At 36.6% G+C, this 25,454-nt stretch overlaps 5 protein-coding genes across 8 annotated transcripts; 1 reads left to right on the top strand and 4 right to left on the bottom strand.

Moving 5' to 3' along the window:
* Positions 1 to 998: 998 nt before the first annotated feature.
* Positions 999 to 10,317, bottom strand: LOC111790470 (putative ion channel POLLUX-like 2). Of its 4 annotated transcripts, none has more exons than XM_087122607.1 (24): positions 10,116 to 10,317; positions 9,723 to 9,814; positions 9,260 to 9,378; positions 8,037 to 8,323; positions 7,713 to 7,784; positions 7,008 to 7,083; positions 6,772 to 6,870; positions 6,528 to 6,682; positions 6,332 to 6,436; positions 6,049 to 6,135; positions 5,048 to 5,132; positions 4,813 to 4,960; positions 4,480 to 4,556; positions 4,330 to 4,410; positions 3,499 to 3,693; positions 3,311 to 3,424; positions 2,742 to 2,834; positions 2,505 to 2,631; positions 2,380 to 2,405; positions 2,105 to 2,152; positions 1,954 to 2,023; positions 1,801 to 1,874; positions 1,452 to 1,562; positions 999 to 1,380 (listed from the first exon to the last, which is right to left on the bottom strand). In XM_087122607.1, the coding sequence occupies exons 1-24, from the start codon at positions 10,205 to 10,207 to the stop codon at positions 1,300 to 1,302; spliced, it is 2,514 nt and encodes an 837-aa protein (XP_086978733.1). In that variant the 5' UTR covers positions 10,208 to 10,317; the 3' UTR covers positions 999 to 1,299. The 4 variants fall into 4 exon arrangements, with proteins under 4 accessions (XP_086978733.1, XP_023527147.2, XP_023527148.2 ...); XM_023671379.2 differs by having other exon boundaries at positions 2,329 to 2,405; positions 10,116 to 10,315; XM_023671380.2 differs by having other exon boundaries at positions 2,329 to 2,405; positions 9,723 to 9,793; positions 10,116 to 10,301.
* A 644-nt stretch (positions 10,318 to 10,961) lies between these two features.
* LOC111790474 (serine/threonine receptor-like kinase NFP) lies at positions 10,962 to 13,268 on the bottom strand. Its single transcript, XM_023671384.2, has 2 exons — positions 12,006 to 13,268; positions 10,962 to 11,914 (listed from the first exon to the last, which is right to left on the bottom strand). The coding sequence occupies exons 1-2, from the start codon at positions 13,164 to 13,166 to the stop codon at positions 11,183 to 11,185; spliced, it is 1,893 nt and encodes a 630-aa protein (XP_023527152.2). The 5' UTR covers positions 13,167 to 13,268; the 3' UTR covers positions 10,962 to 11,182.
* Positions 13,269 to 14,253: 985 nt separating this feature from the next.
* LOC111790486 (CBL-interacting serine/threonine-protein kinase 4) lies at positions 14,254 to 15,769 on the bottom strand. Its single transcript, XM_023671405.2, has one exon. The coding sequence runs from the start codon at positions 15,665 to 15,667 to the stop codon at positions 14,348 to 14,350; it is 1,320 nt and encodes a 439-aa protein (XP_023527173.1). The 5' UTR covers positions 15,668 to 15,769; the 3' UTR covers positions 14,254 to 14,347.
* Positions 15,770 to 20,324: 4,555 nt separating this feature from the next.
* On the top strand, positions 20,325 to 22,228 carry LOC111790480 (3-ketoacyl-CoA synthase 11). The gene is made up of 2 exons (XM_023671393.2): positions 20,325 to 21,103; positions 21,380 to 22,228. The coding sequence occupies exons 1-2, from the start codon at positions 20,384 to 20,386 to the stop codon at positions 22,163 to 22,165; spliced, it is 1,506 nt and encodes a 501-aa protein (XP_023527161.2). The 5' UTR covers positions 20,325 to 20,383; the 3' UTR covers positions 22,166 to 22,228.
* A 25-nt stretch (positions 22,229 to 22,253) lies between these two features.
* On the bottom strand, positions 22,254 to 24,825 carry LOC111790485 (armadillo repeat-containing protein LFR). The gene is made up of 8 exons (XM_023671403.2): positions 24,525 to 24,825; positions 24,204 to 24,373; positions 23,872 to 23,996; positions 23,534 to 23,784; positions 23,261 to 23,366; positions 23,037 to 23,175; positions 22,818 to 22,945; positions 22,254 to 22,734 (listed from the first exon to the last, which is right to left on the bottom strand). The coding sequence occupies exons 1-8, from the start codon at positions 24,706 to 24,708 to the stop codon at positions 22,479 to 22,481; spliced, it is 1,359 nt and encodes a 452-aa protein (XP_023527171.2). The 5' UTR covers positions 24,709 to 24,825; the 3' UTR covers positions 22,254 to 22,478.
* Positions 24,826 to 25,454: the final 629 nt, after the last annotated feature.

Raw genomic sequence — 25,454 nt, 5'->3', positions numbered from 1 at the left:
GAAGAAAGATGAAGTTTGGTATAAAATAATAAAACAATAAAATAATAAAACAATAAAACAATAAAACAGCCACAGCTCACACACATGGATTAATGATTGTAATAAAACAGCATCCAACACATTGCCTTTTTTCTTTTTCTTTTTCTTTTTCTTTTCTTTTCTATATAAGAAAAAAAAAATTAATTTTAATATGATTATAAGTTTCCCTTTTTTTTTTTTTCTTTTTTCTTTGTAAAAGTTAAATTTTTTTGTCCAATTCCGAAAATATAAATAATTTTTTTCTAACGTTTTAAGTTTTACTTTTTAAATAATAAGCCGACAAAAAAATTTATATGTGAAAATAGTGTTTATAAAAAAGATTTGCTATTTAATTTTTTGTTTTTTATTTTTGAAAATAGATTTAAAAAAAAAAAAAAAAGTAGAAACCTTTTTGGGGTCTGTCTGCCGCATTTTTAAAAAAAGAAAAAGAGAAAAAAGTATAATATATATTGAATTGAAACCAAACAAATCCCAGCATTTATTGTAAAAATTTGAGCCACTCCAAAAGAAAACCCACCAATTAAAGGTTTATGTTTATTAATATATATTAATATTTTCAGCAAATCTTATCGAGCAACGAGCATATTTTTTGAAGTTTGTAAAAAAATCTCTCTTTCAAATTTAATACTCTGAATTTGGATTGGAGACCAAAAGACAAGCACTCTCTACAATTACTTTCTGATTCTTCATGGAATTATTCATATTTTAGTTTTTTCTATACTGAAATTGCAGAATGCACTGAATGTGATTCTGATTCCTAAGCTGATTAATAAAAAGATGAGCCTTCCGAGGTCTTTTTTATGTGGGAATCTCAGACAAATCTGTTCCGTTTTAATGTAATTATAATATCTTGTCTGTCTGCAGATTAAATTAAGTTCATCTATCCGACACCATTAATTAATTAATTAATTAAAGACTCCTAATTCAAAGTATTGTTAAGATGGTCAGATTCATTTGGGTTACAGAATAAAACAACTTCTGTCCCTTGAAATCATAAAAAGTAACCCACCATTCCGTGGGTATTAAGATTTTAGGAGACTATTTACAAAAGAAACATGTTCTTCAAAAGGAATTCTACACTATGATCTAATATTTGAAGCACTATGATTCACATGTAAGGAGACTATTTACAATATTTTGACAATTTCGTGTGTGGTACTTTCTTCTGTTCTATACCTATGGGGGGAGAAAAAATTATATGTTGATTGTATATATGAACATAACATCACAAGTAGAGATGGAAGAGAACCTCTTTTTTCGTCATTCACGCTCTGATATAACAATTAACGAATCTGTCAATTGGAGAGAAAGCGGTTCGGACTTGGGTATGGGATTGATTACCTGCATTAACCACAATAATGCATCAGATTTGTAACCTACATTTCTCTCCATTATTCAACTACCATTCTTACCTTCCTATTGTCTTTAACATAGCCAATGGCAACTTCTTGCTTTAGATTTGCTCTTTCGGTAAGTTCTGAAAATGAGAGATCCTCTCCTTGTTTCATGTAGCCACTGATATCCTGTGTCAAGAAGATATGTAAACCATGAGGCAATTATGTCACAAACGGTTATACAGATGAGCATCTTTAACTTGAGCCTAATACTCTGTTACTATACTTCGCATTTATTTTTATTTAGTCATCTAATCACGAGACCAAAAAAATTCAACTAGGGAAAGAATTGTACTTTCAACCCGGTCGTTTTACCTCAACGTTCATAGCTATAAAAGGTAACGTGGACAAAGAAATAGAGATGTACCTTCACATAAATTTCATCACCCTCGGCATTTAAAATATCTTTCCATACTTCATTCAGCTCACTATTCTCTGCCACTGTGCCACAAAAATATATCCTTGAATTAGGACGTCACTAGCACTAACAATCTCAAAGAGGTCCAATGCATTTTCAGACCTTGAGCAGTGACAAGACTCATTATTTCCTCTGCTGCAATGTATGTCAGGGAAGGTTTTATTCTGGTTATCTGCATACGTTGTAACATTTACGTCCATATTTGAATATCCTAAAAATGCTGTACATGAAAATTTCAAAACGAAGCATTTACTTGTTTTCCCAATTTGGAGTCAACAATCTCCGCAACAAGATTTTGTACCTGAGATAAATTGTCATGTTATAGACCGTACTTTCTCCAGAAAATACACAAAAAGACCGCCTATGATATAATATGATCGAGCTTTCCATAAATGTATTATGTCAAAGGATTGATGAATAGTATTTATAAGAAGATTGTGCTATTGATAATATTACTTTGGTATAAACAACAAATACCTTAACTCCGTGCTTTTTACAGATACTTTCAGCAAGGAGAAGAGTATATACCGAGTTTTTGTCTGCCCTAGATGGATCTGAAAAGTTGCAAATTAATCCAATCCATCTTCAGGTAATTAACACACAGAAACATTACACAAGCTAAAAAAGACATAAGATAGTTTTGATATCCATACCCCCAAGAAGCGATTCTCTGTCGGATATCACCGCAATAGATAAAGGAACATCTTCATTTTTACTGAAAGAACTCTTAATATTTGTTAAGGTTTCCTCTAAGGTATCATAGTCCATGGGATTTCCAATCTACATCATACAAAAAAGAGGTACAAAATTATGGAAGGAGGCTTAAAGAAAGAATTAAAATGCTCTACAAGGCTATACTATCTTCATTCAATTAAGACAATCGTAAGTACCCTGTGAGAAACTCTGACATTTTTTAACTTCTTGTGGTCGACAGCTTTATTAGCCTTCTTTCGTTCTTCAAATGATGCATCTGCTAAAATTTCCTGCATATACACAAGAGCTCACAATTATGGTCCAACAACCACATTCGTGCGACATATGACCAAAAGTATAGATGTATAAAACTGGTTCTTCAAGCCCAACGACGCTAATCAGGAGTTGAATGCATCACATCATGACACAAAAACTTCACATTCCTAAGAACCCAGGTGTCGTCACTTTCAATAGAGATCCAATTTCCATTATGTGAGCTATTTTTTATCCAGAAAATTCATTGAAGCTTTTGCCTCCATTCAAGTGGAGATGCGAAGCTAAATGGGGATATATTTCAATGAATCTACACTGTAATCAAGGCATCTTTTTTTTCATAAGATCATGACTAGTGACTATAATGCATGAACTGTTGTAATGCAGAGCACATCATATTCTTATGCAAAAGTGATACACTGGAGTCAAGATCTAATACAAAGATTTATAGTCTAGCAAAAATGAAGAAAATTAATACAGAGAAGAGCTTTACCAATACACTACCAGGTCCAAGATAGTTATCATATTCTTCAATCATATCTACAACATCTGGGCGCCAACCAAGCAAAAGTATGCATTCTCTTGGTCCCACGGTCCACTTTGAAGCCTGTGTGCAATGTAAACATTAGCTACCATGCTTACTGGCTTGTTGATAATACAAACAGATCACTTAAATATTACCTTGAAAGAAGGTTTTGTTGGATGTTTGATGATATTCTCAAATCCCATTCCATTTGTTTCCAGAGATTTCTGTAAACCTATATTATTGTTTTTAATACTTTCCAGCTTTTTAATGGCATTACTTCCTCCATTGGTCTCATTTGAATGACCATCCATTCCCTTATGTCCACCAAGGAGAGGTGCAATGAACAAAATCTACATCAGAAGATAATTAAGTAATGAGAGATGCTCAAATTCAACTGAGAAAATGTATCGAACGAAGCTGTTTCCTTCAAAGCAAACTACTTGAGAATTTATCAGATCACCATATAAACGCAATTAGTCCATAGCATTATAATTCTTTTGTCCACGTCTAGCAATTAATATGTAATCAATGTTGCGAGTCTAAAGAAGGGCAGTATCAAGATTATTGCCTTCAGCGACACCCACCCTACCTTTCTATCAGAGAAAATGGAGCCTATCATGTCTTGAAAAATTACAAGCACATCACATACAAGCATTTTAAACCATTGGTTTTTGTTCTTTGGATGGTTGGCATGAGTCTAAGAACAGAGTGAGAAGTGTAACATAACATACTTCTAAAAGCAATTTTGCGCAGATACTGATTTATTTATAACCAACTAAAATCAAAATTTTATTTCAGCGCTGAAACTTGAATTAAAAAAAAATGGGTGCTTGAGATAATATGCCTGAAAGAGCAACACAAAGCAATTTGATCGAATTTCAGACTAGGACCATCAAAACTAAATGCTGCTTCTTTTTTTCCCTTATCTTTTTTCTTTTTAAAAAAAGAGAGATATGAATCAGCGTTTGGATGACTATTATTCATACCTTGTCATTTTGCCACAGAATCTCATCATCATTTGGATGGAAGTGTATCTTCCCATTTCTATAGATACCACAAACAACTGCCTGTAGAAATACCCATTCAGCAAAAAGGAAAGGGAATGGGGAGAGAAATCTTAGCTGATGAATAAGTACCTCATGAAATCCTTGGCGTATTTCTTTATAATTTAGACCAACAAAACGGGGAGAACTGAATAGATTGAATACATTTTCTGCAATAGCACAGCATTACAAATTTGATTAGACTGGAAACTGAAAGGCCTAGAAATTCAAGAACAAGTTTCTAAATATTGTGAGCATCTAGTCTTTTACTCCCTTTATTGTGATTCAGTTAGTCGTCCTTTGTGACAACACTTGAATGAGAAGATGGAAGTTTCTTTTCTCAATGTTTCTTTCAGTTGTTCCAGGAAAGAAGTTTCTCCCTACACTTTCTTATGTAATTAAGATAACTATAAATTTGTCACGTACTTCGATAGTTCAACAAGTGCCGGTAAATTTTTATGAGCCCCTTCTGTCGAGAACATTGGACAAATAATTTATAGGCAACATTCTCCACCGGCTCTACTTTCAGTCCTGTGACCGACTTCAAGAGCTCGCATGTATTGGAACTAGAAACCTGAATTCATAAAGAAAAGGTTCAGATTCAGCTATTCATAGTTGAAATTTGATAAACTGATCAAATTGTTATTTATTGGTAGCATACCTCAACAATAGTTGGGATGGAGTCCATATTTGCAATGGGTTGAAGGGCAAGAACAGAGAGAAATGCATCTGTATCAACTTCATACCTAATAAACTTGTGTGCAATACGCTTTAGTTAATCCATAATTCCAAGATTTATTTCTCCTATTCAAAAGCAAAATAAGTGATCCTACAGACTATACTGGTCAATATCTCAATTTCAACTACACTTAATGTTAACTGAATGAAAAACAAAAGCTCTATTTAGTAGGACTCACCCTCACTACATACCCAAGACACCTTTTTTCTTCAATTGGCTGTAAAAATAGCTTTCTTTTTAAAAGTCTCCAGGATAAGTATTCAATAACGGTGAACAATGATTACTTCCTATATCACCACAATTATAAAAAAACCAAGGATGGTTGAGAAACCTACATAAGGGCAAATTCACCTCAATATCCAATGGAGGACAGTGGAAGGAGCAAGGAGAAGTTATCAGATTTGTCTATCTCATAAATAGAATAAAGGAACCATGAAATACTTGAAGAAATTAAAATAATAAAAGTAGTATGAAAATAATTCGCATACATGTTTAAAAGGACAAAACTACTCGAGCATTGGAAATGCTAAATTATGCATCTTTTATCACTTCCAAAAAAAATATTCATTGTACGAACTTCAACTTCGTTGAAAGGAGTGATGTTCTTGCAACTTGATGAAACTATTATTTAAAGGTCATAAGCAATTGCCTACTCGTGATTACAATTTATGAAAATCAGAATAGTCATCCCCACTCCATAATATTATTAATCTAGATCAACATTTCATAAAGATTGCATCAACTTTAGAGCCAACTACTAAAGTTCAGTAGCATTTACAAAGAAATCATTAACTTTGATAAATAAAGACAAGTTCTACAAGGTCAGAGAAAAAAAAAGATAATATGTAAGACAAGAAAACCGCTCAATAAAACAACAGTACACGAAGACAAAGAAATATACTTATAGCTGAAAACTTTCTTACCGGTCTGCTTTTGTTGGCAGTATAATAACCGCTCGTGCCATAGAGGCAGCAGCTCTTTCAAATGATTTTGTTAAGCTGAGACTACAACTGTGAAACCACCAACTTAATGGAGTTAGATGAGACCAAAGATAAATCGGGCCAATAGAGAAAAAAATTTAGTAACTTCGCTTCCTTCGGGAAAATAAATCGAATAAGGTAACTCCATATGCAGATCCAAAAAAGAGAGCAAATATTTTCTGTCTGCAATTATCATTAAGAAAGAAAATAACGTCATCATAGTTACCTCTTCGTAAGAACATCAATGTGGTAAAGATCTTTCGCAATATTATCAGCTAACTTGTCCATTTGTTTCCTTGGAAGATCAGACATGAGAAGAATTCTCTGTCTCCTGAAAACATAGACCAAAAAGAAACTGTACTTGCCAATGCTTATAACAACTTGATGTTGACAGACTCTATGACAGGAGGAGCAACAGTTACCTAGCAGTTGCAGTGCCTAAGCGAACAGCAAACTCATGGTATTTGTTTAGCTGCTTCAGAATAAAAGTCAAATGACTATTGACACCACAAATGATGATGTGATCAGACTCCAGAACTTGCACTTGTGCACCTTCCCTCAGCCTTTGCATGTTATGCTGTCCAAACAAGCATAAGTAGTAAGTGTACGGAAATTAGCTTCAGTAAACACCTACTTTTTCTTCTGTTTTTTTGTCATTAGGCTTACCCTAAACTGTTCTGTCATTGTGCTGAGTAGACGAGAGTAAAATAATATTCCCCATATGGCAAGAATGAAGCCTATAACACGTTCAACTCGTGTTCTTTGCTGTTAGTTCAAAATATAGATGTTTCTGAGTCAGATTAATAGTTCTTAGATACTTATCAAATAATTTTAAGAAAACAGTTGAAGTTCATCATTAATAAAATAGAACTCAAGGATCTTCATATGAAAATGCAGCATACTTTCAAGTGAGTGGATGATGAACATAGACATGCCCATGCTTCCCATAAGCAGTCCTCTAGAGATTGAGTGCTACCTCTGTTCAAGACACTCCCAGATTTGTAAACAAGAATGTGCATCGCAAGTAGAAAGGATCAATGAACTAACAGACAAGAACCAAACTAACAATTGATTGCAAGAATTGAAACGTAGGCAACAGATTGAAAGTTCAAGTAATTAGGTAATTAAAATTAACTTTCAGAGAAATTATAACGTAAAACTAGACTGTCATTATCTTCTTATTAAAATTTAAAAAAAAAAATGTAAAAGAGACAAATAAATTGTTCAAACAACATATTTCTTATTTTAAAATAGAAAGCAAAACAAAATGATAACACAACAGGTCTTTGCTGATCCCACATATCTTTATTTTTTAGTATAATTGTTGCATAAATCAATGCAGCTTTTTCCCCCTAAAATTGACAAGTTAGGGAAAGTGATTGGAGGGGATTGGGGGAGATAGTTATACCCCAGCAAATCTAAAACCCTCCCATTCCATTTTAACTCTCCACTTTTGAACACAGGAAACAAAACAGAATATTTCACTTATTCAAGACTTGCATTGGGAAGGGTTAAATACGCTATATATCAGATCTTACCATTTACAGCATGAAGTCTATTTAAAGCTGCAGGTTAGTACTTAGCAGAAAGGAATAAAAGTAGAGTACCTGAGCTTGAAGAGCAGGAAACCACCGATCAAAATAAATGAGATGCATGCCACAAGGAGCACCACTAGGAACCTTAAAATAAAATAAATAAATAAATAATAGTAAAAAAAAAAAAAAAACGAAACTAGATGATTTCTCAATTCTTGAAGAACAGGAATTTCTACTGAGAAAAAAAGGTGAGTAATGCAATGCAATCATGGAATACATGGTTCTTGCAGTTCATCTAGTTCTTTCATCACATTTGAAGTCTACAGCATCAATTCAGATGAGTGACAATCATTCCCCAAAATATGAACAAGGGCAACAAATATGCACCTCACTTACGTGCCAATATTTCTCTCAAGTTGAATGTTGAATAGGTATATCAGTCGTGCAAAACTCCATCTGATATCCCTAAATGCAGGCGTGTATATATCCAACTGAAGGGGTGTCGGTTTATTCAACGTATTAGACACACATGCAAATGGCAAGCTAAATGCCCCAAAATTTTGAATGATACAAGGGAATCGCTCTAGGACAGTTTTGGCTATAAATTTAACAGAGGTAAGTTGTGTCAGGCTGAAAAGGCAAGCTGCAAATACAACGTTGACTGCAACTTTAGCTTGGGTACCCTGATACAATTCCAGTGCATAATTATCAGAAAATCAGCAAGTTTTGTGAACTAAAGGCATAGGTAATAAGCAAGTTCTCTATATTGCAAGAGATAAAAAGGGAAAAAAAATAATGATTTTTAGTTTATCCTATTAGCGGGCAACAAATGCCCAAAGGGGAAACTCATTCAAAGCTTACAAGAAAATTAGTTAAGCATTTAACATGACCCCAAGAACAAAATTAAGAAGCAAATCTCCATAGAAATTTTTTTTTTTGAATATTAGAAATAGATAGACAGTTGTAGTAAATAGTCGATGCATCTTACTTTCCTCATTTCACAATTTCTCTGTCTACCTCAAAGAACTTATAACAGGAATACCCGACTCGCCTCATAGCAAGATGACAAAAGAGAAAAAACAGCTTTGATGTTTAACATGTCAGACCAGTTTGGAATGACTTTCCAACTACTTAAAAACATTTTTTTTCTTCCCATAAAAACACTTTTTAAACCACTTGGAAAGTCATTCAAAACCGGCCCAACATCCCTAATTATTGAAGTTTTTAGGAATTTATCGTCACTGTTGGCCCCTTATGCCATATAGTAATTATTGCTTACCATTCAAAAATCAAAGTTCCTAATGTATCAAAATTCACAAACTTGCTCTCCCAGCAATGTTTCTTAAAACTCTCGAGACATACAGATGCTTGCATATAACGAACCGTAATGTATGGTTGAAAAGGGAGACCTGACAGTACAGATCACACAAATATTGGCCATTATGTGCCCAAATTTGATTTCTCCAGATATAATACAGCACAATCTAGATGTATAAGGCAAGACTACATAAGGTTGTTGCGTCTCAGTTATTTTGTAAGATCAAGCAAGTTGGCAATCGTACGCTTAATGCACAAGCAAAAAGATAAAACAAATTTTCAACCTATCATCCAACAGTCACCTGAGGAAAATTATGTGGGTTAATTCTATATACATTGGCATTCTGATCATTTGAGCTGCTTGTACACATTGAAGTCTGTACCCGCTCATGTTTCCTTTGAGAACAGACCTCCCATGTCCCTGCCATAGAATCAACGTCATCAGGAGAATAAAAGCGATGGATCTACAATATTCAATGCATAAGAAGCAAAACAATAGATCAATGCTGGTTCGTACACAACATGAATAAAAGTAGTTGTCTTACGGTAGCTTAACCAATTTATTCCACAGGAGTCCATGTAGTACATGGAAAGAAACGATGAAATCAAAACCATAACCGTTTCCGTTAAACTGATGGCGGGAAATAAACCAGATTGTCTTGAAAACTCGAATTATTCAAAGCCTAAAATGGAATATGTACTCGTAAAGGCAACTTCACTGTGCATTGATATTCATTTCGCAATATCCATCTGCAACAGACTCACCTCCACAAACCACGAGAGGACGAGCATTAAAATTGGAATGGTCGGTCCACGAAAAGTGAGAAGGCAAGGTTCTGTTGGAAAATGATGCGAAACTGTTAAACAGAAATAATCACGCAATAAATTAAACAGAAAGGAAAAGAAAGTCTCCATTAGAATACTTTTGACAAACACATCTTCTACACTCCAAGATTATATGATCACAGGTCGGGCGGAGTTTCCAATACACACTAAATTTCAATCGGTAGTAAAATGGTAGCAGTTCGACCGGTACACAAATTACGCGGGAAAGTCAAGCGATTAAGTGGAATGGCGTTCATGTTAGTCAGAGATAGCTCGCGGTGAAGGAAGTTAGAATGGAGAGAAGAAAAGAAGCGAAAATAGGATAGAAAGTACCTGGAAGTCGAAAACGAAAATCTCCGACGGAATCGAGGCAGTTGCGACGGCGAAAGGCGGAAGTACGAGCATTGACGTTGACTCAGAGACATCTGACTCTTGTGCAATTCTTCGTAATGGAAGAAGGGTGTTGGAGAAGGGTGGAATTGAAGGAGGGAAGATGGACGACTGAAGACAGGAAAATGGAAAATGGCCGGTTGATTCGCATATTAAATTTAGAGAATCTGATCGCTGCTTTACCGTACGTTTTTTGTTCTTTTGTTTTTTTTGTTCTTTTTTACCAAATTAAATTTATCCATCCAAAAAAAAAAAAAAAAAAAAAAAAAAAAAAAAAGTTTATGGTTAAATTTAATTTTGAATGTAGGGTCAGGTGATTTGTGGATCCTAGGTTGTTCCCTCCTGGTGAGAACAATATTTATTCCTTCTTTTCTGATCAAAGGACCTCTCAGTGAGTTTACCTCATTCCTGTTCTTTTCTTTTGGAGCATTTAGGAAAAAGGGTCACAGAGAGGTTCAATCGCCACTAATCTATTATGGCTATTGGTTGGCAATGGTGCCATCAACACTATCACATGGCTAATGACCCATGATAGGAATAACGATTTTTCACAATTGTATGATATTGTCCCATTTGAGTACAAGCTCTTATGACTTTGTTTTTGGGCTTCCCAATAAACTTTGATCTTCTTTTTAATTAGCCAAGGTGATTACTCTCAACAATCCTCTATGCAGTTCGTGTTCGTGGATTTGCCTTCATCAATATTGGTTGTTGTCAAGAATCCGTATGAAGATGAACTATTCTAGGTTGAAGAAGTGAAGAAAAAATTGTTTCCTTTTTCCAACGTAATGGTTCTAAAGTTGTGGTGCTTTAGCCATTTTATTGCCACTTATTAAGCCGGATGATTTTGGTGTCACTCCTTTACTAATCTACATGCCATCTATCTTATCTCACTCTCAAACTGCCTTCATTCAAGGGAGGCAGATAAAAAAAAACTTGTACTCTTAAAGCTTCTAATATTGTGTATATTGCATTTGCTTGTCCCTTTGTACAGTAGGCAACGGCTTTGGCTACCTAGCAGCTAAGGGAGGATCTGATAAAGTATCATCAGAGAACTCGAACACAGCATCGTCGCTCTTGCTTAGCGCATAAACCACCTCGACCATGCTCGGCCTCTTCGTAGGGTCCTTCTGCAAGCAACTAACAGCCACATTCATCACATCCATCACACTCTCCATTGGACACGATTGCTCCAAAAGCGCTTCATCAACCCAACTCCTCAACCTTTCCAACTTCTCCTTTCCTTCCGAAAATCCAGTACTCGCTCTCATCCATAGAACCCCTCCTTCGTCGTCAATGGCCTCCTTCCCAGAGATCAGCTCGAGCAGAATAACTCCGAATGAGAAGATGTCCATGTTTGTCGACACCACTCCATCCGCTATGTATTCGGGTGCTATATAGCCTTGAGTTCCAACAATGTGCATGGTTATGGCATTGTACCCCGACTTTGCCAGCCCAAAGTTGGCTATCTTAGCCCTCATGCTTGCATCCAACAGAATGTTGCTGCTTTTTATGTCTTTGTGCACGACTTGCGGCCTCGTGTGCTCGTGGATGTAAAGTAGCCCGTTAGCGACATCAATGACAATCCTCAATCTCGTTCTCCAGTTCAGCTTCTGCCTTTGGCTTCCGTGTAGCCATGAATAAAGAGAACCATTCTCTACATGTTCATAAATTAGGTAGCAGGTAGCATCTTCAGGGTCAATGCAAAACCCTTCGAGCTTCACTAGATTACCATGGTTTATCTTCAATCAAAATAACCAAATTCAAACAATTAGCTAAAGTTAAGGGTCCACTTTTTCACGTCTGAAATGGTGATAATGTTACTAATGTTACCTTCTGCAAGATCTTGAGCTGTTCATAGGCATTCCACTTCATCTTCTTGATAGCGTACTCAACTCCGTCGATGCTCCCCTTATAAACCGACCCTTGGATCAAGCTACTCTCGCTGAACCCATCTGTCGCCTCATTCAGCTCCTCAATTTTGAACACTCTGTATTTATCCAAACAATCCGACACATCCGCCATTAAATCCACCTCCATTTGCTTCCCTTTCTCCTTCCCCATCCAAACCCCAATGTCCTGCACTCTCTGTTTCTCAACTCCCTCCTCCATTTCCCTTTCCTTACTCCTCCTCTTCCCCACTCCACAAACCCACAAACCCACCACCACGATCAGCAGAAACCCCACAATCCCAATCCCAATGGCCAGCCCTGTCACTGCTCTGTTTCTCCCCTCCACCACTGGGACCGGGGCCTGCTCTGGAGACGGCGACACCACAATGGGCTGCGTCAAATTGGGCAGACGACTCACCGGGATGAAAATCGTCTCGAACGGCTCCGGGTTGGGCCGATTCGCGTCTGTGATATCCGACGTCTCTACCCCAAATCTCGAAGCTATCGAAGGCAGAGAATCGGTGGGCTGAATCACGTAAGAGACCATGAAATTAACACGATTTTGGGATTGCGTGTGAGTAGGACACTTGCAAAAGATGGGGAAAACGACGTCGACACCGATGGGGAGATCGACCGCGAGGAGAGTGGGATTGACGACTTCGACTGATTGGTAAGTGGTAAGATTCTGAAACTTAAAGGTGGAGACTTGCCAGAAGTTATCGCCATGGTTGATTTTGTAGGAGAGATTAGCATAAGAGATGCTGACAGAAGCATTAACGGACTTGCAAGAGCAGTTGATAGGAATGAAGAGTGGCTGGCCGGAGAGGAGAGGGAAAGTGGCGTTAGAGTCAGAGATATTGCTTGGGCGGGAAATTTGGAGGCGGCTAACCCAGAAGAGGTCAGCAATGGTAGCCAAGTCGAGAAAACCGGGGGCGGCGGCGCGGTAGAAGACGTAGGCCTGACATGGGTCGGCAGTCTGATTGGTGGAGCAGGTGTAGCCGTCGGCGTCGGGGGGTTGAGCGGCAGAGTGATGGAAGAGGAAGATGAAGAAGGAGAAGAGTAGAGAGGAGGTAAGGGTATGGCGGATTGGGGGTGGTTCCATTTTTGTTGTAGATTGTTTTGGTTGATTTGCAATGTGTATTTATAATCAAAATGATTTTCATTTTTCTCCCGTGGAGGAAACGTTTCTCCAATCCACTTAATATATAAACAGTAACATTGGAAATTTTGCAGCAACATTTCTTCCCATTCATACCCATGCCCCATTAATTTGAGTGCGTGTTAAGTCAAGTCAAGTCAAGTCAACCCCCAAGTGTTCATAGTTTCTCCGTCAATGAAGTCCAAAACGGGGAGGGAAGAAGAAGAAGAACAGAGGCAGAGGGCCATTTTTTTGGAGTTGTCGTCGATACACCTCGTATAGCACCATCACCAATTAAGAATTGCCACGTACCTCCAAATCTGCTGCTTAAGTCTTATTTGGACTGTTTTAAAATAATATTTCCATTGCCAAGTTGGTAAAGTATTACCAGCCAAAATTTGGTTTAATTGTCATGTCATAAAAAAATAAAAAAATAAAATAAGAAAAAGTTGTGTGTTAAATGTTATTATTGGAGTCTGCAAACGTTTTCCGAGGCCTGTCCCTCTCATCAACTTGTCCCTTTCCCATTTATGCCTTCGTTGATTTATGAAAATCTCGTTAAATAGTCTTCAAATACATCTTAGATGTTATATCTTAATATTATTTTTTTATATTTTATTTTATTTTCAATACTTCTTTATTTGTAGGAAAATTTTATTCTCAATATTTTTTTTTATTGGTCATTCACATTTTTATATACTTACAACAACCCAACCCTATTTTTGAAAACACTAAAATTACAACATTCTAACAACCTAATTTACCCAGATAAAATTGTAACCTAACTACCCAGGTATTGTACTATTTGGCATTTTAAAACCCTACAGATGTTATACTATTTGGCCTTTTAAATGCTTCAGGGAGGTTGTTACAGTCTCCCTCACGAAGAATTTGAACAATTTTTTCAATTTCAAACTGGATGACACTTCATTTCCGAAGTCATTCTCTCTTCAATTGATATCGAATCACACAAAAATGTTTTAAGGTTTCTAATTGATATGAGTGCCAGGAAGGATGATTAATAAGTTTTTTGAAATTCTGGGAAGAAATATACGTTAATATGATTGTTTAAATATTGAGTGTGAACCAATTTACACACTAACAAAACAACGATCAAAAAAGCTTTACAAAATTAAAGGGGTGATTCACAGATTACATTTCATCTGCCATGGAACAGCAAATCCTTCAAGTTTAGCTTCAAAGCATCTCCAATGGAGTTCTTCAAATTCCTCCCCTCCTTTTATCACCCTCACCTCCACCATCGTCAATGTCACCGGCGCCACCGCCATCTCCACCACTTCCACCACCACCACCACCCTCCCCTTCCCCATTCCGATCGCCCCTCCCTTCGCCACAGCCACCGCCTCCACCTCATACCCCAACACCCCGCCGATCTCCCTCACCCTCTCTTCCACCTCCCTCACCGTCGCCCTCGACGTAAACCTCCTCTCCGCCCTCTTCTCCGTCGTTTCAAACAGCCCCGATAAATCCAACCCCGATGACATCGAAATTATATCGAACGCGTTCATTTCCCCTATTCCCCTCTCTTTCCCCAATCGATAATTCTTCATCGACTGCATCAGGCTCTCGTTACTCTGTTTCCGTGGTAGCGATTTCTTGAACCAAGGGTTTTGCATTAGCGCCTCAATGCTCATCCTCGTTTCGGGATTCGGATCGAGGAGGTGATAAATTAAGAATCGGACCGGTTTCGAAATCCATTTAGGGATTTGAAATTCTCGACGGTGGATCTTCTTGTACATCGCCGCAAGGTTACTTTCCTCGAAAGGGAGAAACCCAGAGAGCATTACGAATAAAATCACTCCACAAGACCAGGCGTCCGCCTTTCCTCCGTCATATCCCCTGTTTCCGCGTCGGATCATGACCTCCGGCGCTGAGTATGCCGGAGTTCCGCAAGCCGTGTGAAGCAATTCATCTTTGAGTTTTTCGGGTAAAGCAGAGAGTCCAAAATCGGAGATTTTCAAATTGCCCTGTTCGTCTAGCAAAAGATTCTGCGGTTTCACATCGCGGTGAACAACGCCATTTTCATGGCAGAATTTCAGGGCCGAGACGAGTTGTTGAAAGTACCGGCGAGCAACGGTTTCCGTGAAACGTCCACGTCGGGAGATTTTCGCCAAGAGTTCGCCTCCGGCGGCGAATTCGACCACCAGGTAGATTTTGGACTTGGTGGCCATGACTTCGTGGATTTTCAGAATGTTTGGGTGGTGATCGAGTCGGCGCATGGCGGCGATCTCCCGGACTATACATCGTTCAAGGGTTGCGCCGACGGTTTTGGATTTGTCGATAATTTTGACGGCGACGATGGAATTATCGGCTAAGGAAACTGCTTGGTAGACTTTGGCGAAGCTTCCACGGCCGAGAAGACGGCCTAAGCCGTACTTCCCGAGAAGGGTGGTGCCGGCAGATCGCGGAACTGCAGCCGGAGTGGGCCGGAGCCCTGGTTTCATGGCGGAACTGTCCGCCGAAAGTCCTTGAAAATCAAGAATTGTATTTGTTTTAATGAACGCGCGATTAGCCTTTTATAATAGCTTTCTATAATGTATTCCGTAATGGTTGTGGGATTAGCTGTCTTCCTTATTTCAAAAATAAAAATATCTTTGATTTGATTCACTTTCTTTCCTGTAAATATTTTATTTCAAATTTTTATCTTACAGCAATTTAATTCTTATAACAATTTCATTTTAATAACTTATAAAAATATTTAGAAATTTCATTAAATCTAAGGTAAATATTATTAAACTAAATCTTAACAATATTTTAAATTAACGGTAGATACTATAAGAACTAAATATTGAACTAAATCTTAACAATATTTTTAATGGTAGATAAATTATTATAAATTTAAAAGTTTATATATGAAGTATACTAAAATTGGAGAAGTTATTCGAAATTTAAAAATAAATAAACTAAATCATTATAAAATACAAAGATAAATATTATTTTCAAGATTTAAAAAAAAAAAACTAATTTTTTAAATTAATTTTTATTAAAAAATTGTCCAATAATTTATTTATAACTAACTTTTTGAAAGTAACATAATATTTTATTAAAGTTGAAATGACAGAAATATCTGAACAAAGCAAAATCAGAGTCTGAGAAGGGCGTATTAGTAATTTAGTAATTTAGTAATTTAATGAGATCCAATGGGCGGGTAAATACAATTACACGTCAGCAACAGAAGCTTGCCAAGCTGGCAATTAGGTGACAATTTGGCAAATTGCAAGTGCTGACCTACTTGCCAAATCAGAGCGAGGCAGAGGGTCTTTTAAACATATACGCTCTTTCATACCATCCGAAAGGTACATTAAAATTAATAATAATACAAATATAATTATTATTTACTAAGTTTTGTATAATCCTACATTTCTTTTGTCGTCTTAAAATTAATTTAGTGACAATTATGATTTTTAAAAAATGAAAGATATTTTGTTTAAACTAAGAATTGTGAATGTTGTCCCCATCTAGCAACCACATATAATTATAATTAAATATAAAAAAGCATATCATATTCACAGCCAAAACCATGGTTTTAAAAGGATATTAATTGTCACATTCAAGAAAAATAAGATTTAAAAACAGGTGGGGTATTTGTTAATAATAGTAACACCCTAATTTCAACAAATTCCACTTGTCATTATTGAAAAGCCAATCATTTCCTTGCTGTACAAATAAGGGACGTGGCAGATGATGCTTAGATGTTTTGTTAACCTCTACCTAATTAGTTTTAGATTTGGCGTTGATTGCCACAACGACCTCTGCCACGTGTACATAAGTTAATTTATATATTCGACAGTTTCATATAATATTTTTCACACGAGACAAATGAAAAATTCAAGCCAAACCATTAATTTTATTGCCTAATTAATGTTAAAATATTGTTTTGATATTATTTTAATTTACTATTAATTTAATGGCCGTGTTTTATGGAGTTTGCGATTTAGAGGGGGCGATCTTGACTTTTGACTAAAAAATTGTTTCGGTCTTTTAAATATGAATATTAATTTATGGATTTTATTCACTACTTTATTTAGACATTTTATTTCATTATATATTGTTTTTGTGGGTCCGGTTTGATATATTAATACGAATAATTAATTAATTACTGAATTGGGTCTAAATTGACGATTACTCGAGCAGGCCCAATACACTTTTAAATTGTATTAAATTATGTTTTTTCTTTAATAATGTCAAATTATTGAAATTAAACTATTGGATTTAGGGTAAAAATGAATGGACGGTAGGGATTGATTGGATGAGAAAAAAAAATTAAAGGTTGGATTAAAAAATGACAATTAGATGAAGGTTAAGAGAATGAATGGTGGAGATTAAATTTTAAAATAAATAAGGAAAAACAGCTAAAAAAGAGGAGAAGAAAAATCAGTCATGCCACGTGTCACTTTTTGATTATTTCATGTGCCACGTCATTTTGCTTCCAAATCTTGGATTTAATTCGAGTAATTCAAAATTAATTATAATTTTATTTTTGAGCTATGGGCTCTTTGAAATACTAAAATAGTAAAAAAAAAATTAATTTTACTAAATCTTAAATAATATTTTTTTACAAACCGAATAATTTAATAATACACGAACTAATATATCAAATTATAATTTTAAGCATTCATTTTCTTATATTATAACGTGGATGGAAGATAACTGGTATACGTCTATTTTTATTTATATTGCATTAATTTTAAATTAATTATAAAGTAGGTAAATGTTGTGTTGGGCAGTCAATTAATTCTCTTATTTTCTTTTTTCTTTTTTTTAAATAGCCTTTTATAAAATTAAACAATTCATGTTCCTAGCTATTGATAGAAATATTTAAAATATAGAGTATAATAATTTATAGCTATTTTGATTTAATTCTATGTAAAATTAGTTCAAATGATAAATTTTTTTCTCTAAAAAAAAAAACTAAGAAATATATATTTGTATCCATTAATACGACGTAGGAAAATAGAAATGGAAAAATTCAAAATTTACTGTTATTAGTCCGTCAAACCCAATTATTCCTTAGTCCGTCAGTTTTAGGTTAAGTTTGATTATTCTAATAAAGCAAATATTGACAATTAAGTGTTTAAACAAGTTAAATTATAATAATTTATATGGTGATCTGTTCGATACATATTAACGAATCAATTTAAATAAAATATAAAATAAATAATTACAAACAAAAATTAACGACACACCCATTGATAACCAAGTTTAATATATACCAATGTAAACATAAATCCCAAAAAAAAATTGAAAGTCTATGTTTTTGTTGGCCTTAAATATATACTAATATTGTAGTTGGAACTTCACAATCATGTAAGTAAAGTTCTAGAAGATAATAAAATAGTGTGAACAAACACAAATTTAGTGTACTTTGTAATTCTTCTCCAACTTATCCAACTTTTTTTTTTAAAATTATTTCTCTATAAATTTTATAAATTTATTGGGTCGTCTTAAACCTCATCAACTAAATGTGGTTGAGTAAGTGGACAAATTAGTGGAAGTCAAAACGAGAAGATTGAGTATGGAAGAATAATAAATACGTGAGGGTATTGGTTGGAAGTTTAGATGAATTAATAATAAAAGTAGGAAGTAGCAATGAAACGGGGGTTGTACTTACTTACAACTTATTACTATGACACGTAAATATGTTATGGAACAAAGTCTACGTATTTGATTCGGCAACTCTAACCCAACTGCCTTTATGTTGTATGGGATTCCACGCTCTGTTCAAATCTTCCATAATCACACTCGTAGTACCATAAATATTTTCCCACCCTACCCTAAGTAAATGGGTTGGCTACTCATTCTAAAAAGTCATACCCATTTTAATACTATCAACCCTATATCTATTAATTTTAGGTGGATTTTAATTTGCATGTCTTAATTATAGTAAATTAATTCATTTTTAGTTCAGATAAATATAATATATGTTCCGATCAGTAAAGTTAGGTTCTAAATCATAATTGTCGAAGGAAATATCTTAGACTTTTTTAAATGAATTAAAATGATTTTATTTTATGATTATTACTTTATTTACTTCGGGGCTTATCTTATAGAGTAAATATTGTATTTTTAATATTACATTAACAAAAATAATGATTTAAGTATAAAATGAATGAAATGTTTTTTTAAAAAAATAGTAATTGCTTGCGAATTAAATCTCTCGGATTGGCAACCCACTTCCACGTTTACCGTCCGATGGGCGACGCGTAGTGTTTTGGCCATTAGATTTTCGCCACGTCATTTATACACAGTTGGACAGAAATAGAGCCTCAATTTTAATTATAATTTATGTCTTGAATATTATTTATTTTCGTTTTGTTCCAAATACATTTGTCACCAACTTTTTAACGTTGAATAAACTTAACTGATAACGAAATCAAAGTTATAATAATAGAATTGAATTATAGTAATTTCATAAATTTGAAGCTCTATTATTATTCAATATTGTCCGTACAAAAAAGTAAAAATTTTAAAGATGGTAATTGTAACACCACAATGATATACGTCAAATATTAGAAATGTATTACTTTTTCTATTCCTCGTGCGAAATTTTTGCAAGCAGAGCTTCTAGATTGAAGGTCTTAACCATTACGTCATTGTCCTAAAACATGTCTTATTAGTAACAACGAATGGTATGATATTGTCCACTCCAATACTTTGAACATAAACTCTTGTCTTATAATGATCCTCGACATGTTCTATTGGAAGAATTTGATTTGAAGGACTCTAAGTAATAATAAAAAACAAAGCTTTAAGTGATAAGTCAGTCTCTCCGAATTTTACTGAGATCCCACATTGATAGGTGAGAAAAACGAAGCGGAAACCTCCCTTTAGAACTTTGGGAGAAAGTTGAAAGTATAAAGAGAATAATATTTGTCGGTGGTGAAATTAGACGGTAACATTCACATTCGAAAGAGTGGGAGACGTAATGGTTATGATTATGATTTTGGAAAGATGGGGTAAAGTTGTGAAAGAGTGAGCCAGTGGTTTGCGAGTTGGCAAATTGAATGCCCGGCCTGGTTCACAATTAAAAGTTCGTTGGGGTGGTTGCATCCTCCAACTTCTCTCTGTTCATTCCCTTCCCTTTTAAATCCCCCCTTTCCCTTCCCATTTCCCCCCACGCTTTCCTTTCAAAACTCAATTGCTTTCTTCAATCTTCATCAATGGCTGACCGGAGGCTCCCCAATTTCCTCTTATCCGTCCGCCTCAAATATGTCAAACTCGGCTACCATTACCTAATCTCCAACGCCATGTACCTTCTTTTGCTCCCCTTACTCGCCGCCGCCTCCGCCCATCTCTCCACCTTCCAACTCCACGACTTACTCCATCTCTGGAACCACTTGAACTCAAATCTCCTCTCTGTAACACTCTGTTCTTCTCTCATGGTTTTTCTGGCTACCCTTTATGTCATGACCCGACCCAGAAAGGTTTACCTCCTCAATTTCGCCTGCTACAAGCCCCACCCGGACAGGACGTGTGACAGAGGCATGTTTCTGCAGAAATCAGAGCTCACTGGGAGTTTTACAGAGGAGAATTTGGGGTTCCAGAAGAAGATCCTCGAGCGGTCTGGTTTAGGGGAGAAGACTTACTTGCCCGAGGCCGTGATGAGGGTGCCGCCGAATCCGTGCATGGAGGAGGCCAGGAAGGAGGCGGAGGCGGTTATGTTTGGTGCCATTGATGAGCTTTTGGAGAAGACGGGTGTGAAGGCTAAGGACATTGGGATTCTGGTGGTGAATTGTAGCTTGTTTAATCCCACACCCTCTTTGTCCGCCATGATTGTTAATCACTATAAGCTTAGAGGTAACATTTTGAGCTATAATCTTGGTGGCATGGGCTGCAGCGCTGGACTCATCTCCATTGATCTTGCCAAACATCTCTTGCAGGTTTTTCCCCCCCTTAAATCTAAATTATGCTTTTGTGAATTTCTACATATAAAATGAAAGAAAATTGTGTGAATTTATTTAGTGTAATGTAATTAATGTGGTAAAGTCAAAGTTGTGTCCAAAATTTAATAAGGTTGGGTGAGCGGCTTTAAGGAAGCACTTGCTATTTAGGGTTTTTGTATATATTTTATTGTAATTTCTATATAAAAATAAATTTAATCTAATCCATAACAAATTTGTCTTGAATTTGAGATTAAATTATGATTTCTTGAACAGGCGCACCCAAATTCGTACGCTCTGGTGGTGAGCATGGAGAACATCACGCTAAATTGGTACTTCGGCAACGATCGATCCATGCTGGTATCAAATTGCCTCTTCCGGATGGGCGGCGCCGCCATCTTGCTCTCTAACCGCCCTGCCGACCGCCGCCGTTCAAAGTACCAACTCATTCACACCGTACGAACGCACAAGGGCTCTGACGACAAATGCTACAATTGCGTTTTCCAGCAAGAAGATGACACCGGCCGCGTCGGTGTCCGCCTGTCGAAAGACCTAATGGCTGTGGCTGGCGAAGCCCTAAAGACGAACATCACCACTCTCGGTCCTTTGGTGCTTCCAATGTCGGAGCAGCTCCTGTTCTTCGCAACGCTGGTGGCGAAAAAGATCTTTAAAATGAAAATCAAGCCGTACATCCCGGATTTCAAGCTGGCGTTCGAGCATTTCTGCATCCACGCCGGAGGGCGGGCGGTGCTGGATGAACTGGAGAAGAATCTGGATTTGAGCGAGTGGCATATGGAGCCGTCGAGAATGACGCTGAATAGATTCGGGAACACTTCGAGCAGTTCGCTGTGGTACGAGTTGGCTTACAGTGAAGCGAAGGGGAGGATCCGGAAAGGGGATCGGACGTGGCAGATCGCATTCGGGTCGGGTTTCAAGTGCAACAGCGCGGTTTGGCGGGCGTTGAGGACCGTCGATCCCTCCAAGGAGAAGAACCCTTGGATGGATGAGATTCACGAGTTCCCAGTGGAGGTGCCCAGAGTGGCCCACATCCATAAAGCTTGAAAAACAAGAACAAATTCTTTTCTTTTCTTTTAAATTTTAAATTTAATGCATTTTATTTCCGGATGACTTTGTGTCTTTTCTTGTAACCTTCTCAAATACCCATTGTTCATATTGGATGCCATTAGTTGTTCTACATAAGCAGTACAGACTGAGAAATACAGACTTCGATGATCGAAAATTAGTCGACTTTTAATCGCTGATAAGCCAATATGCTGATATATTTACATGCAGCAACGATGTGGTCGTGTGTCCTTAGCTTGATCGATTACGAGTACTAGTTGAGTAATCCCGAGCGAATGAATGATACTTGTGATCACATGCCCCATACACCTTGTGCAGCAGCAACTTTATTGTTTGGTCTGGATGTTAGTTCATACAATATCCTAGCGAATGTATCTGAATATCTTCCATCTGAGAATAGTATTTCTGCAAATGCGTTTTCATATGCTAGGAGCAAACCCCTGTTCTGTGGCTCAGATACAAGACTCTCCAATATCATTGCTGCTTTCCTGCATATTTCTGGAACTGGATGAGGGGTCTTGATAACTTTAAGAAGTCGATCGATTGCCCTTCAACGGAAAAACAGAAAAATGTTTCAGTATCTAATGCAGCTCAAATGGTTATCTCTAGAAAGGCCAAGGAAAATAATTACCATCGTTCGCTCGCCAGCTTTATTCTGCAGTCCATATTAACTTCGACAAGGTTATACAGAGCACCAACAGCGGCTGCTTGTGCATCTAAAGCTGGGATGCTCATAAGGTCAACTAAGCGCTTGTGAATCTAATAAAATTCAACAAAAACATTTTACGGTCTATCATGCATAACACAACAGAAGACAGGGAGCTACATAATAGGTTTATCAGAAACAAACCTGGGGGGCGAAGGGGAGAAGGAACGGCTCATTATCGGGATTTATTATCAATCGTCCAAGTAATTCTGCAACAGCACAGTGCCAAACTTTGACTGCAGATCCCAGCATTCCCATGATAGCTTCAACTGCACGTTTTTCTCTGTAGAAAAGTATGAAGCAAACTTGTTAGCAAGAAATCATCATTCAGGTGAGCCTAAAAGATCAGTCGTAGATCGAAGTCTAACGTTATTTTGATGTAGGACGGCTTTGATGAGCTAAAGATACGAAGATCGAGGAGCGGGGCTAAATTCACAATTGTCTCTAGTGCATTTGTGACAAGCTCTTCATCCTCTGTCAACAATTAAAGCCTTCAGATGTAATTCAGACAAACATACACATATTCAGCACTTTAAACTTCAACTACTACACAAGAAACGCTTTAAATCAGTTATTCCATTAGAGAGGGTCATGCCATCAAATTCTAAAAGCACTGGTCATTAGGGTCATGAACTTCCCACCTGTAATATGATCTTCTACACATTGAAACACTGTTTCCAGAGTATGTCGATGTTGAGCCATAATGGATTCATTCTCTGGCATGAAAGAAAAATTTCGGAGGATATTTGAAGCGGAAACAGCACATTGCTGTCTTTCTGCTCGTCCTTCATCATCCCGATTAAATAGACCATCTTCATCGAGCCACCAATGTCGAGGAGATGGTTTGGGAGCATGACCCGTTGCCTCTGAAGCTGAAGAACCAGGTCTCAGGCTGCCAGGCATTAGTTATTTTAGAATAAATATTCAGTAAACCGGGCAACCATAAAGAAATGATGGCAAACAATCCTTTTATGCATACCCATTTGAGCCCAGAGCCTCAAATTCATTCCCAAATCCCGTTATATAAGAATTAGCACCTAATGTTCTGACCCTTTGCTTCTTTACATGATCCTTTGGAAGTGCTATATCACGCCAATCATCAATCTGGAAGATGTAACATAACATCATAATACCCTTTATCACGATATTTATTTGAACTCACAGTTTTAATTTTGCCACTTTCAAATTTCTATCCATGATAAAAATGGAATACGGAAGGACAATGAAATTCCCCATAGGAAGCTAGACATCATATTTATTCATCACAAAAGAAAGCGCGAGAAAATGACTGAGAGGTTATGTAATACATACAACTTGAAGAAGAGCATCGAGCAAGCCTGGAATTTTAGCCAGAGGAGTGGAGTCTCTACGCATATCATCCTTCTCTTTGAAGGAGAGAAGAGTGAGAGTGTTAAGTGCCCATGTCAATTCACTCTTCAATCCACTCTGTAGAGCCAACACTATCCTTTTATTGTTTTGATCTGCTCCAGCAATTAAATTTGAGGATAAAAACGGGACTTAATCAAAGAAACATCTCAACTTAGACAACAAACTCGAAGAATTAATGAACTTTGAGCTGATTTTCCAGTAGGAAACTGAAAGAGAAAACGAAAGGGGTTTCAATTAACTGACCCGCGAAGGAAGTATGAATATGAAGAGAAGGGCCAAGAAGTGCCGATGGAGCCAAGGTCTCCGCCGCAGCGGCTGCAGCAGCAGCGTTGCTGTTTACACTGCCGAATGGACGGCCTCGCTTAGCCGGAGGAGCAGATGCGCTACCAACATTGCCACCCAACTTGTTCTGCTCTCTCTTCTGCATGGCCTATACCGATCTCTGTGAATTTGGTGTGATTCAGCGATAGCGATCCGGTCCGACCCTGTGAGAATCGGGAGCTGGAAATCGAATTAGGGCGCACTAAATTGGCGAGTGAATTCACCCACCAAATCAAATGAAATAAACTGGTAAGGTCCGAGAAATATAGGCCCAATTCATAAGCCCATTTCTCAACATGCTTTTGTAGTCGGCCCAAAATGATGAGAATGGGAAGCTACCCAAATCCTCGGACATTTACTATTATTATTTTATTTAATATAGGTTCTATGAATATCTATAAAAATTAGAAAAATATATATATACGAAAATAAAAAAATAAAAGTAAGAAGAAAGCATATTCTAAGGAATAAATAATCCAAAACGAAATAAAAAATAAAAAGGAGAAAAAGTGAGAGACCAGGACAATAAAAAAAAGAACACCCGCACCTTATCTCTCACTCCCTTTTTCTCTCTTTTTTTTTTTTTTTTTTTATATTTTAAAAATAAAATTCTGATATCGTGTGGGTGAGGAGAATAATAGATAAAAATGAAGTTTACACCTTCCCAAGCAACCTCCAAAAAAATAAAAAATAAATAAATAATAAATAAATAAGTAGGTGAAAGGTTGCTTTCAACTGCGTACAATAATAATAATTATTATTATAATTATTCAAGACGAAAACATTTTTCTTTTCTTTTATTTAAAGAAAAAAGGAAACGAACCCACGCCTTCTTTAAACCATCACACATAC

This window comes from Cucurbita pepo, chromosome 3, assembly GCF_057944985.1.
Source record: "Cucurbita pepo subsp. pepo isolate OVF chromosome 3, ASM5794498v1, whole genome shotgun sequence".
Taxonomy (NCBI): Eukaryota; Viridiplantae; Streptophyta; class Magnoliopsida; order Cucurbitales; family Cucurbitaceae; genus Cucurbita; species Cucurbita pepo.
Note: the sequence above shows the minus strand (reverse complement) of the source record. Positions and strands in the feature narration are given on the sequence as shown.